We start from the raw sequence: 14,497 nt of genomic DNA on the forward strand, positions 1-14,497 counted from the left end.
AGGACGTCTTGCAAGAGTATTTGCCACAACGATCTTTAAACTTGTATCTGTTTACCTTATGGTATTGTATTGAAATGTACTTACTTGATACTGATTGTATTAACCTCATACTGTGTAATCCGCCTTGAGTGTCAGTGAGAAAGGCGGACTATAAATGGCGTAAATAAATAAATAACGGTTGATTGCTGCAAACATTAATATGCATTGCATGATATAAAGGACTTTTTAACAAAGACTTCCTCATTGCAATGTGTTTCTCCTCCTCCCTTCTTTCCCCTCCTTCGCCTTCCAAGCTTCCTAAAGGAAGTAGTCGAAGCAACTGCTTTTAAAGAAGCATAGACACACAGATGGCTAGATAGTCTCCATTCTTTCAGATGGACTGGAACTAGAATTGTACAGCTAGCCAGTACTGAAATCCTCATTCCTTGGGAGTATAATGCAAAGGGCCTAATCGCCACAGTCTACAAAGATCAAATGAAATCATCATGGGATTCCAGAGGTGATGAGCTACCAACTCATCATGCCACTACACATACTAACTTATAACTGAACAACTAGATGAAAACAAATAGCCCCATGTTGATTGTATTGTGTCTAGATCTGCCTGGCAAACACATAGCATACATCTATGACGTACAAGACACAATTCTTAGCACACAGCTAGATGTACAAGACACAGTTCTCAGAGGAAAAGGGGCACCAATTTGGACAAGCATTTATGCATCTTCCTTATCTCCTACCTCAAGTAAGCCTCTTGATTTCCATGGTTGGCTGGTTGCCTAACTGGGAGGTTAGCACAGATTATTCCATTTTACCAAACTGTTTCTGAGAAAACAAAGTCCTTGGGGAAGAATAGCAGAATTGCCCTGAAATAGGTCTGTACAACGTCTGACCCACTAAGCGGAATGCAGCCTATAAGGCACGCCGCGTCTTGGAAACCTATCACCTTTCCAAAGAGGAAGCACCCACAGAACTGCCATATGTGGCTCGTGGGCTACATTTGGTTTGGTGTGCAAACCAGTCCTTAAAACAGTCATCGTCTTGCTGCTTTAACCCATTACATTATTTTCCTAATAGTATGGATCAGTTTTCCCCTTAAATAATAATCAGTGGAAGGCAGGATTCAAATCTGTTTTTGTTTTCTACTGTTTCTTTTTACTGACATCAAGTTAATACTTACATTTGTAAGTCTATATTCAACATTTCTCCCCAGTAATTCCGAGTGCAAAAGAAGACAGAACCAAATAAAGTTGATGATTTAGGCCTGTAGCTGCCCAGACTGGCAGGTTGTGTTTTATCTACCTTTTCTCAGTATATTAATAGTTCGTTTTATTTTTGCAGAAAATTGATGCACAGGCTATTGAAGAATTCTACGGTCTGACTTCTGATATATCTAAAAATTCAGAATCTGGATATATTTTATTTTACCAATCAAGAGAGTAACTGCGAGATCTGACACTTTTCCTCCAAAGATTAAAAAAAAAACTTACCGATCTTCTTAAGCGGGCTCTAATAGACTCATCCAGAATGATCTAACCATGATGAGCTCATCTTTAAATTGCTGATTGAAACACTCCATCTTTGACTGGAAGATCTTTTTCTTTAGACTGACTGCCGTTAACAAGAACATATTTATATGGAATAACATGTTCATCTGCTGAATCCTCCTGAACCAAGGTATAATATTGCATAAATGTGTACATCACCATTAAGGACCATTTGTCTGCTCTTTCTAAAGAACCATTCCTTTGGACCAATGGATTTCAAACTGTATTCTGGGCAATGCTCGGCATTACTGGAAGCTTCTTAGGAGCTTCTAGATGAGAAAACTGATAATGATGAACAGCCATCTCTCAAAGTACTGTGAATTCATGTAGGGCAAGATGAGCCCAAACACACACATGGCTAAACTGTAAAACTACTGTACACTCTAGAATGCATCCCAGAATCCTTTGCAAAGTGCAAGGGTTTCCATGACAGATATGTAAGGGCTCTTTAGCCAATGAGCTCACATGGAAAGGGTTCTCAGAAGACAAGAGTTTGAAAACTACTGTTTTATACACATAGCTCGTACTTGGGGTAAGTGGAAAGCAAGAAATATATTTTCTAAGTATAGGCACTGGTGTAGGTTCACAGATTATATTCCACGGTGTTCTTCAGTTAGACTATTTTCTCCTGATCTTTTTACACCTTGAGTTATTAAAACAAATTGGCAATTTCAAGTTATAAATTCTCTCAAAGGGATTTCAGTCCCGTTGGGAATAAATCACACCACATATCCAGTCTTCCTTTTTATTGTGGGACAGCATACATGAGCAAAAATGGTCCTTTAGATTCCTGAATTGTAAAAAAAACTTTAGGGGGATTTTGCACTGAAGAAGAGAGGAAGTAGTACTTCCACATTACTTTTACTGCGTAACTAGTGAGAGTATCTTTTTAAAACCAAAGGAGTACCACAAAACTTGTTTGCCTGACTTTGCACATGTCCCAGTATCATGCATGCAAGCAAACATTTGGACAACAGTTGCATCAGTCAAGCCAAATTCCATAGGGCTCTGGCACACTCAAAGCTCCATGTGAACAGAGACAGCCCCTGTATCAAAGAATGTGACATGCACACCAGAGTCCCACTGGATTGGGGCAAGTATCTGTTTCCTGTTTGATCCTGCAAGGTACTGGTGTATGTGGGTGTGCCAGCCCCTGGGAACTCTGCAGCAAGGGGGGTTGCAGAGCAAACTCACAGGGTGGCGGTGGTCCGTGTCTCCCTCACAAACTCATTTGGATGCTACAAGTGCAAAGTTCAAGCTTTTTATTAGCATCTGTATCCAAACAGCCTTCCCTTGTCTCCCCCCACCCCAAGCAAGGAGTTCCTTTCACTCTCTTCCTTTGAGTTCAGAAGAGAGTTCCTTCATTCCTGCCCCCCCCCCATTCTTTTGCCCATCCCAGGCGTCACCTTGATGCCTCCTTTAAGGGCCTTCCTAGCATCCAAACTGTGGCTGGAGGCCACCTCCTCTCTATCCCTCCTCTGGCATAGCCCTAAAGGAATTCCATCTCTCCCAACAGTGGCTGCTACAAGCCAGCCAGCCACCCCTGCCCTGTGGTGCTGATCCCTGGTCAGGATCTCCCGACTGGTCCCCGTAGAGTTGGCAGCTCATCTTCAGGGTGTGGCTGCCTCTCCTTGAGTTCTCCTTGGCCTCCCGTCTGGGGTGACCCTGCCCTTGGCCCCCCACCCCCTGGGATTGCTGCCTGTTGATCTCTTGCCCTGCTTTTGACATGTAGACTGCACGGGGTGCTCAATAGCATGGCATCACCCAGGATAAAACTATTTTTCATGTCATTCTGTGGCATATTTACATATCAGTAACCAGCTCCTAGGTTCCATTTCTTCATCAGAAACTAGGGCAGCTAGAAGTAGACGATTCTCAGTGGTTTCCATTAGATTCAATGGGACAAAGAAAATGGCTTCCATGAAGATCTATGGAATGAAGTCTCAGGTCCTCAATCAAGAAGATTGTTTGGAAAGGCATGAAAACTATTGTCCTAAAATAACTGGGTTCACCATGGACATTGTATAGTGGCTAGAGTGTTAGACTAGGAGCTGGCGGACCCTGGTTTCGAGTCCCCACTCTGCCATGGAAGCTTGCTAGGGTGACCTTGGGCTAGTCTCACACTTTCAGCCTAACCTACTTCACAGGGAAGTTGTAAGAATAAAATGGAGGAGAGGAAACTAATGTGGCTGCCTCTCCTTGCACTCAGCCTTGGCCTCCAGCTCCTGCTTTGGGTGCCCCATTGGCAAGAAAGGCAGCATGTAAATGAACAGATAAGGGAGAGTTTCCGTTCTTGCCACAGCCTTTTCCTGCGCTGACGTACCTTTGCCTTTCTCTGAAGGTTCTGAAAGGGAAGTGCCGCTCTTGCGGATGCTATTCCAGAGGTAGTGGATGCCCGGCCTGGCCTGGCCTTCACTGAGTGGGACCCCAGGGGCACAGCATGCCTCTGCACAACACCCTCCCCAACAGAAGCTACAGGCTGCCCCGTCACCTCTCCAGCCCATCTTGATGATAGACATTTTGCGAGCTGTGCATTCGTGAGATACAATAACCCCTGCAGGGAAGACCCATTTCAACAGCCACCCATGAAGATGAGCATGAGGCAGTGAGTCAGAGATCTCGAGAGGTTCTCTGTGAGCACGGATAACCACGCTCTGGCTAATAAGTGTCTGCCTAAGTAATATTGCATAAGCTGGGTTTAAGTGTCAATCTCAGAGGCGTTTTTGCTGTGCTGAATGAATGGCTCTCTGATGCCAGAGTTCAGCTGCTTTGAAGCTTAACGTTGGTCCGGTGCAGTGAATGAGCTCCTAGTACCGAATTCTGATCCAGGCATAACAAAAATCACAGGACGTGATCCAGTGGGAAATTTTTCTATGCAAGCCTCATTGAAGTGAGCAGATGCTGTGTGCGAACACTGGTTCCTCTTGCTGGATTGTGCCCTCCCCGCAAACCTTCAAGTGGCTTCAAGCGGAGGAAATTCCAGAAAGGATCATAGCGATGGTTTTTCTCTCGATCTCTGCTAATTCCCCTCTTTACTACAGCCCGCATCCCGCACTGCTTTGGTCTGTGCAGGTCCCATGAATCCCACTTATTTGGGCAAGATCTGTGGGTTAGTGGTAGAGCACCCGCTTTTCATGCAGGGGATCCTGGATTCTATCCCAGTATCTCCATTTAAAGGAAAGGATCAGACAGCAGATGATGTGAAAGTCTGCTGCTGCCTGATAAACTGGAGAGCTGCTGCCAGTCAGAGCAGACAAATACGGACTTGTCAGAGTCAGTTTTCTGACTCAGTATAAGGCAGCTTCATGTGTGCTCCAACATCTTGCAACGTTTCTTTCCTTTTCTAAATCCATGCAGGTGTTTGTTAGAGAAAAGTCCCTCTGACTAATTTCTGGATAGAGATTTAATTGCTGTTTTTGATAGATGAGAGGCTTTTTTCATTTTTTTTAAGTGCTGTTGGTTGGGCTTGCATCTGAGTTTCTCAGCTGAGAGTGAAAACCATCCTCTCGCACCCTCTTTTCCATCATGTTGATCTTTAAGGTATTAGCTGTTGCTAGAACATAGTTCGCTGTGCCTGAGGCTACTGTGTAACCTAAGGAGACTGGCACATGACTTGGGCGAGGAACAAGACCAGATTTTAAAAATCTCTAAGAGATTTTGAAATTATTCGTCATTGTGCGCCTCCGACAGGGTAGAAAAGATACTGTTCCATGACTACTACATTTGTTCAGGGTAACCAGTTTGCATCTTTGGTAAATATACTTATGTATAACCAGTACTGTGTATAATTCTGACCACTGGAAGTCATGCTCAGCCCCACTTGTAATACTTGGAATCTTAGCCTGCGCTGACCACATTTCCAGACATTCAGGGCAGCAGGAATCCTTGCCAGAAGGCTCCAAAGGGGGATAATTTGGACCCTATAATTCTGTTCAAGGTGTTTGCCCCCTGCAACTCTACCTGTCCACTCTGGCTCTCAGAGGCTATGTTAGGGATGCCAGTCCCCCGCTGGGGCGGGATATCCCCCACTCCTGCCCGCTGTGTAGGGCAGGAGTGCTGGCGTGCTCTGCAGCAGCTAGATCCGAGCTGATTTTGGCCCAGTTCAGCTCGAATGGGGCCCAAATTGGGCCCAATTCAGCCCCTGGGGAGCACAGGAGCGCTTCCAGGGTGCCCTGTGACCCCCCCCCCCGTGATGACATCACTTCCTGGAAGTGATGTCATCACGCAAGCCGAGAGCATGTGCGCACACGTGAAAAGGAAAACCATGATAGGAGCTGGGCCCCAGATCTCCCAGTAGGGGGGTCAGGAGACCAGGAAACCCTAAGCTTTGTGCCTGACTAACAGTGAATCATAAGCAAAATTACTTCAATCTAAGCCCACTGATTTCAATTTGTTTTATTTTTTATTTTATTTTATTCAGCGTATACTCCACCCTTCTTGCAAGCGGGCTCAGGGCGGTTTACAACAAGTAACAGCATAAAAAACCAGTTTAACATCTAAAATCCAGGTGCCTCTAAACAATACCAGGCTACTGTGAAACTACTATAAAACCACAGGACTGCCATGATAAAGGCCCAGAGCAGTCAGAAAAGGGGACAAGATGCTGGCTGCTAGTCAAAGACCCGGTGGAACGTCTCTGTGTTGCAGGCCCTGCGGAATTGTAAAAAGTCCCGCAGGGCCCAGATCTCCATTGGGAGAGCTTTCCGCCAGGCCGGGGCCAGGGCAGAAAAGACCCTGGCCCTAGCTGAAGCCAGCCAAGTATCCCTTGGGCCAGGGACTACCGGAAGCTGCTTATCCGTAGAGCACAAGGCCCTGCAGGGGACAAAATGGGAAAGGTGGTCCCAAAGGGCTTAGACTGAAGCAACGCTGCTTAGGATTTCATTGTAAGGAAGGCAGTCTGCTCTCCAGCTCTGCATTACTCCGATTGCACCCATTTTATTGCCCCTTTATCTAGCTGCCTGCCCTTCTACCCCTCTGACAGTTTGGTCAGATACTCTGTCCCGTCCATTTGTCTCTTGCTGCACCCCAAGAGTCAAGGCTAGCCCAGAGTGTATTACAAACATGAAGGAAATTTTCCAGTCCAGTGGAAAGTTCCTTACTGCCTACATAAAACTACCTTTATATATATGGATCCCATAGAACCTGAGCAGTGGGGGAGAGGGTTGGGGGTACGTCAAATTCAAGTGGTCATCAAGGAACCACCCAGAGGAGGACTGGATTCAGTCAATTTGGGTTGGAGGCCCTGCTGGGGGTTGGAGGGAGAGAACCTCTGCCCCACAAGAAATTCTGAGGCCTACATCTCTTGGCTTTAGGAAGAGCCAGGTGGTTTCAAGATGAGGCCTCAAGATGAGAACAAGATGAGGCCTCAGTTGTTGACCATTGTTCAGAGGATAGATTGGTGTAGACAGACTGGCTAAGGTGATTTCGGATAGGAATAATCCACGGGGCATAACTGCTGTTCTCCTCTGTGTTTCAATTGTTTCCTTCTCCTCTGTTGAGTAGGCACATTGTTGGTTTTTTCTTTTTATTCCTTATTACATGTGCTTGTTTTTATGATGTTAATGGTTATTTATTAGTTCCAACATTTCTGTCTGTGGTGTCTGCTCCCTATCTATTTGGGATGACATTCGTAGGGGCCATACCCCTTTCCAAAAGGTTCCTTCCTGCCGAATATCAGGCCAATAGGAGATAATGGGAACGGGAAAGATTATGGCAGCCTAAGGAAGTAGTGGGCTGACATACTTGTGTGTCTGTTGAAGTGCAACATGTGGACAGGGTGTCCGTTTTCCAAGAACAACGGAGCACACCGGCCGAGAAGCCAAACCCTACCCTGTACTGTGCCTTACCTCACTGGTCTCCCAAGTCCTGAAGCATTTCTCTTCTAGCTGAATATCAGCAACGGGAATGAGCTGGACTGGGAGAAAAATGTTGGAAGAAATGGAATGCGCTGCAATGAGGTTTTGAAAAGGAATATCCCCCATTACATCTTAATTTAGTTAACTACAAAATAACAATCCTTCCTTACTATGTGTTCAAAGCATGTTATATGGTTGAATTGAAGATGTTATCTTTTTCTTTCCTTAGGCTAGTAGCAGCTGGATGGAGGGACAGTATTTATCTGGGAAATGGTGTTATTGGAAAGGATATGCAAGCAGAACTTTGGCCCAAATGCCCACCCACAGAGGCAGCATTGCCTGCTGACAGGGAGGAGCAAGTGCAACATTTGCTGTATCTCTCCCCGCCTCTGGTTTGCTTTACTGCGTGCTGGTATGCCAGTGCATGCAAGCAAAATTTTTGCATCTGAACTTAGCAAACACTGCACCAAAGAGAACAGAATAGCAAACAAAGAGGAGCCACTGATGACAGAGAATCAAATCAAAACGTTCCTTGGGTCAGTAAGCCAGCAGTGTGGCTGGTGTCAAGAATGCACTGGAAAAAGAGAACTATCCACACAGTTTTCTTTGGTGGCACAATCTGGGCGCACCTACGTGAACTTATAAATGTCCCTGTCAGCTACGTATCTGTTGAGTCATTCTCTCTCACTGAACTTTGTGAACTCTAACGCAGACAGCAGGGCACCAGAAACCAGCCCAGAACCAAAGATCCCTGAACATTAAGTTCCTAGTTCAGAGTATGTATAATGATTAAATGAATGAATGAATGGGGCATTCCAGATACTCGTCTAAACAGCCCTTTCCTGTTGTTCATACCCCATACCTGGGTATTCAGCCTTAAATAGCCCTCTGAACAAAAAGTTAATATGCTGATAGACCAATCAACCGTGTATTTGCCAAATCTTTTTATGAATAATTCTGAGTGACTGCCTCTGAATGCTTGCTCCATGGAGGCAATGGATGTCCTTTTTGTTTATGTACTCATTTATCCTCAGCAACAAACAGAAAAGCCATCGCCCTTAGTGGTATTGAATATCTATGGGACTTAATTAAAAGTGGCATGTACTGAAGAGAATGCAGTATGTGATCATGAAAATATTCTTGTATAATTTTATTGCTATGGATATGCAAAGAGTAACAGCCCTCTTGAAGCAACTGGACACAATTAACTGTTGCAACACACACACACACACACACACACAGAGTGAGTGTAGGTCCAGCCCCTTTTCTACTCAATCTTCCCTGATTCCATTCCTAACTTCAGTCCCTATTCCATCTAACTTTCATCCATGTGGCTCTCCAGATCTCCGGCATAACTTTTTTTGGTGATCAGAAGGGAGTCTTCATCCCTTTATTGCCAGAAAAAAACCTGGTAGGGTCCACCATTGCTTGGGAACTCACACCATCCAGATGGGAAGTGCCTCAGTGTTTAGTGCTAGAATGCCAAGAGCCACGTCCCACATGCTCGACAAGGGCTCCCCTGTACCAAATGGCTGGTGATTAGGTGAGGGGGAAAATAACACTGCAGCAGTAGTGTAGCAGGAAAAAATTCATCTACGGCTTCCTTTTAAGGCTGTTTGCCTAAGCAAAAAGTGGAGAATTGCGTTTCTCTAAAGAACTTTCTTTGGACAGATGCATGGTCTTGTGTATCTTTCATCCATTTCAGTGGGGCTTGCAAAGGGGCTCTTCAGATTTTCCCTGTAGCCTTTGACAGTCTGATTCATAAATTTAACATGCCTCACTTGATCACCCCAAACTTGCTGATTGGCAGCTGAATATGTAAACTGACTTGGAGCCAAGCTACAAATGACGAATTACACTTGCCTGGCAAGTGAACAGACTCAGGTGTATTCCTCCCTGTTCACTTGCCATTCACTTGCTCTCCACTTGATCAAGTGGAGAGCAAGTGAATGGCAAGTGAACAGGGAGGAATATGCTTGAGTCTGTTCACTTGCCAGGCAAGAGTAATTCATCACTTGTAGCTTGGCTCTAAGTTAAAGAGCATTTGCTCTATGATGGCTCATTCATGTATGCGAGTCATTACTAACGTTGCAGTTATCAAGGGAACATATAAAGTGTATGAACAATCTCACTTACTAATAAGAGTACATCGATGACCTCAAAGCACACAAGCATGAAGCTCTTTCTTACTTTGGGGTTAAAATGATACTAGTTTTCTCAGCTGACAAGTGTCAACGAGGGAGTGTTCATTCTACTGAAACCTACTCAAGTCTACAGGCACTGTATAATTGACTCCCGTGGGGTTTGGATGTGGTCCTTTGTGAATATGGTCCTTTACTTGCTTTCCTAACTTGCACAGGATTTTTCTGAGAGATGGCCATTACTGTTCTAGCAGGCTAACCTACTCTGGTTGTGCTCAATAAATGCACTTTCTAGTTCAGTATTAATCATGTGATGCAGATGTTTTGTATATTGCAAAAGTTGCTGCCAAAACCTTTTTAGATTTGATGTTAAACTTTATTTTTTAATTTAAAAAGGATAGCATTTAATGTGTATAACTTGGAAGTTTGGAGCTGATATTTGTATGAGCAGAAAGTTTGCATTACAAAGTTCATTTTAAAAACAAAAAATGAGAGGTTAGGGTATATTTGAATTTAACTTTAACTCCACTTTTCATTTTGTGTAGAGTAATGAAACCAGAAGATGGAAATAATATTAAAATATAATCTTTGACATTTTTTTCCCTTGCTGTATCTCTTACACTGAGTTGGATAATAAATGCTGATAATTATGTGCTTTTGCATAGTAAAATTCTTATTCCAGGCTCTCCCCTCCCCCCTTCTATTTTCTTACAGATAAAAAGCACAACTCAGCCAAAGAGAAGGGCTGCAGTCCAAACATTAAAAAGTATGTCATCAGCCCCTTACTCCATGTCTCTCATACTCAGTGGTCATTTTCACCATTTTTATCCAAGATGATGTATATATTCAGTGGAAAGAGGTCCTAACAGGGCCAGTCTTTAGGGTAGGAGTCTGGGGCTTTGGCTTAGCAGTGGAGCTGCAAAAGAGGCTGTAGCTTGCAAGCCCTTGTTGGGCAGGGTGAGACTTAACTTCTGAGAAAATGCGTATCGCATCAGTTCACACAGCATATGCCAAGATGAGTTGCAATTTTAAGAGGTTTGTTGTTAGAGAGCAGAGGTTGGAGGAGCTGAGTTATGCCTTCAAAGCACCTGACAGCCCACCTGAGTGCCTGGTGCAGGGACCCAAGTGTGGCTGTGTAGACCACTTTATTCTCCCTACACCAGGCTGAGCTCCATCTAAGGGATCGTGGGCAAGGCTGAGCACGATGCTGCCCCCAAATGCAAGCAAAAGCCTTAATTAACGGGCAGTTGCTCCAGGCCAGGGATGAGGGAAGCTCTCTCTAGGCTGCCACCACTCTGGTACAGGTTTCCTTGGAAGGGCCCAGAGCACCCAACCTTTTGTTTACTCTTCCCCAGTAGGTTTTACTTTGACCGAATGAGCCCTGAGGACCCAGGCAGAAAAATAAACTACTTTACTTTAAGGGGTTTAGTAATAACTGGTATTCAGAACTTTGTTGAATAAAAAGAACAGTAAAGGTAGGTGAACAAATACAATAAAACACCCTAACGCGTCTATCTAGATGGTTCCTCACTGTCTCCTGGTGACTGGCTTTAAGTTGACTCACCTCTTCCAGCAGATAATGGATCCCTCCATCTGCAGCAGTCTCTCTTCAGCTCTGCTCACTAGGAGCAGGGGCCTTTTATCTCCTCTCTCAGGCACCAGCTCCCTACTTCTCTATTGGTGCAATTTTTCCCTCCAAATCCCATTAACCAATCATAGGGTCTAAAGGGGCCCTAGGAAATGTAGGCCCTGTGGTCAATCTACTACAGGCTTCCCTGGAGCCACTAGGCATCACTACGTAGGCCCACATTCATAACAGCAATGATTGCTCTTCGTTCTGTTATCAACCTCAAAAACAAAAGAGTTTGGAACAGAAGTGAGGATGATACTGGTATATAATCAATTGTGCTGGCTTTTTGGGTAGATAGGAATGTAATTGTACCACCAGAGACATCAAACGCTATGCAACGGATGAGCCAGGGATGCCAGGTCCCTATACCCTCCTGGCGGGAGAGGAGGGGACTCGACACTTACCTCGTACCAGCAGCGTGGTCTGTCCAAAATTGGCCCCAATTCCTGCATCCGGCGCAATGACGTCTCTTCCGGGAGTGATGTTGCACCCCCTGGGAGTGTGCATGCCGAGTGTGTTCCTGGGGTGCCGGCCAGTGGTGGGCAACCTCTGGGAGGCTTGCCACCTCCTGTCGATTGTTGGCAGATTGGCAGGCAAGGGTGCAAATCCCCAGGAGTTTGCTTGCCACTGATGGGCACTTGGGAACCCTACTGATGGAGAGACAGCAGTTATAGTACTGGTGGAGATGTTGAGATGGGATGTGATAAGTTTGCTCAATGTTCACTCTGTGTTCCCCATTTGACATAAGATTACTAAGTCCAGAATCTAGAATTGCTTAACTGTATCACCATCAGTAGAAGAAGCTGTGGAATCTCACACACAGTATTCCTTTGCTACTATAATTTCCCATCCGGTTAAGGTTATATGTACAGAAACCAGCTTATGAATGAACAGACAGACAGACAGACAGACAGACAGAGAATCACTAGCCATCCAGTCTACACCAATGCCTGGACCAAGTTCTTTTCAACACATCAGCCCTTCCTTCATTGTTCACAGCATGCCATAAATGGTGAGCAAGTGCCCTGCAGAAACATTCCCAGATAGCTCCAGAGGGCTGAAATGTAGAACTGCTTTGCAATGAATGGAGTCGTAAAACAGTCTTTCCAATAACAAAGAGCAGAATATCTTGCTACATGTCTTGCAGTGAGCAGTCAGGTTGTCAATGTGAGCAAAGCAAATCCGACAGGCATCTCACAGGAACAATCCTACTCCAGCCAAAATTCAGTCTATAACTGTGGTGTCACAGGGCCAGCGAGTCCCACTCCCCTAGGGAGGGAAAGGAGGCTAGGCAAGGCGGAAGGGGGCAAGGGCAGAGGGATTGGAAGCTCAGCAGTCACCCACCCAAAGACCTTACCTGAAGAGGAGAAGCAGCAGCAGCCCCAACAACCCAAAGCCACGCCCCAGTTAGAAAATAGTAGCCTGGCCCAGGAGTTGCCAAAAGCCAAGCCACTCCAGGTGGGGCTATTGGAGGCACTCTGCAGGAAGCCCTGGGCAACCAGCCAAGGAGCCACAGCTGGACCCACCTTCAGCCATCAGCTCAGCCAGGGAGGCCGGGCTGCTAGCCAGGGGACTGCAGCTGGACATGCCTTCAGCAATCAGCCAAGGCAGGGAGGCTGGGCAGCCAGAGAACAAGGCACAGCTGGTGCTGGTCAGTGGGGCCAGATCAGCTACCCCAGCTGCAACTGCTTGGTGCAGCCAAAGACCAGGCTGGAAGAGGGGTGGGGCAGTAGGAGGAAGCCCTATGGAGGCTGGCTGGGAAGAGCCCTGTGGTGGTGGGTGTGAGTGAGGAGTGATGATGTGGAGTGAGAGCAGTAAGATGCAAGGGTGGAGGCTTGGAGGAGAGTCCTGGAAGGAGAAGATGAAGGAGGGCGCAGAGGGTAAGCAGGCCAGGTTGAGCAGGCCAGCGAGTGGACTGAGAGGGAGTCTGGGTGAGGTATACCGCCCCTCCTTCCACAGAGCAGGGTCCTGCAGATTCCCTGGCCCCCCTGTGACGTCAGGAGCAGACTGCCCAGTGCCACGCCCAGCGGCAGCGACGGCAAGCCCTGACAGGGGCCACCGGCCATGTGACCATTTTCAAGAGGCGCCAGAACTCCGTTCCACTGCGTTCCCGCTGAAAAAAAGCCCTGCCCATATCTATTGCACTCTTGTCTGCTGCTGGTTGTCCACGACATGTCTGAGTTCATGATGACCAGCTTGCAGTGCTGGAGTCCCATCAATAGGCTTTCCTCATCTCTGTGGTACCACTTGTACTGTGTTGGAGGAAGGAGTGAAGATTATGGCCCAGAGCAGCTTCAAGGTAGCGAACTGGCTCATGTATTGCTTGTTTTCTTTCAGTTGCAGACCTTTGTGCCACATTGCCAACTGCTATCAAAATTGTTAAAAAACAGCTCGCTGTTGGCAACATTCTTGTAAATATGCTCTGCGTGACACAAAGGGATTGGTATCCTTATGCATGTATCTTGCATGTATCATTTGGTAGATCTCAACACACAAATCCTGTCCATGACACAGTTTCCCCAACCCTTGGAGACTGGCCACTATTGATGTGATATGTGGGTGTAGAAACTCACTGTGACCAACAATTCATGCGATGAGTTCTACTAAGTGATACATGTGGTGGGAAGCGGGCCAATCTATGGTACCTCTATTGGCTCTGATACACATGCAGAATCAAACTGTTATTCTTTACTTTGTATTGCTATTTTCTTTTCCTCCTCACGCAGGCCTCTGTGGTAACCAACGCCCATTTCCCAATATCTCTTTCAAGACCATGGCCATTTCTACACTCCCTTAAAGGGATGGCCCACGCTGGCAAATTTTCCTCATGAATACAGACATCTCCATTTGCAAAATGGTTGCGAGCCACTTGGCTTACGTTTTTTCAGCGCTTTTTTGGGGAACACAGAAAAGGCAACAAAAAATGGAAGCCAAACGGCCCACATCCGTTTTGCGAATGGAGATGTTGCCCACATTCCATTTGTGTGCCGTCCCTTTAAGTTAGGCCATTTGTTCCACCACCTGGAGGCTGGCAACCCTGGCCGTTTCCAGACGGCTTACCGGCCCCCGGAACGTTGTGCCATGTTGCGGGGAAAACGCGAAATATTGCGTTTTCTCGCACGAGTTTTGCGCGATATTTCGCATTTTCCCCGCAACATGGCGCAACGTTCCGGGGGCCGGTAAGCCTTCTGGAACCGGCCCCTATGTCCCAGTTATGCCAGGAACATTTTCCTAGAAGATAAAAAATAATTGCTTTGTATCCAGATTCTATATGTAGACCACACACACGCAGACACGCGCACACAGGAACCTGAAATGCCCTAA

At 46.0% G+C, this 14,497-nt stretch overlaps 1 protein-coding gene across 4 annotated transcripts in view; it reads left to right on the forward strand.

The window, feature by feature from the left end:
- Window positions 1–10,276, forward strand: part of USP46 (ubiquitin specific peptidase 46) — a 46,636-nt gene extending 36,360 nt beyond the window's left edge. The window contains exons 9-10 of one of the 4 annotated variants that reach the window (XR_008597727.1): window positions 1,342–1,677; window positions 10,258–10,276. Coding sequence is in view for 1 of the 4 variants with exons in the window: in XM_054989727.1 (XP_054845702.1) it covers window positions 1,342–1,443 (102 nt within the window). In the remaining 3 variants the exon portion in view is untranslated. Of the gene's footprint in view, window positions 1–1,341; window positions 10,194–10,257 lie in introns of those variants that run through there. The other 3 variants (XR_008597725.1, XR_008597726.1, XM_054989727.1) reach the window with 3 other exon arrangements.
- The last annotated feature ends 4,221 nt before the right edge of the window (window positions 10,277–14,497 follow it).

This window comes from Eublepharis macularius, chromosome 10 (assembly GCF_028583425.1).
Source record: "Eublepharis macularius isolate TG4126 chromosome 10, MPM_Emac_v1.0, whole genome shotgun sequence".
NCBI classification, from domain to species: domain Eukaryota; kingdom Metazoa; phylum Chordata; class Lepidosauria; order Squamata; family Eublepharidae; genus Eublepharis; species Eublepharis macularius.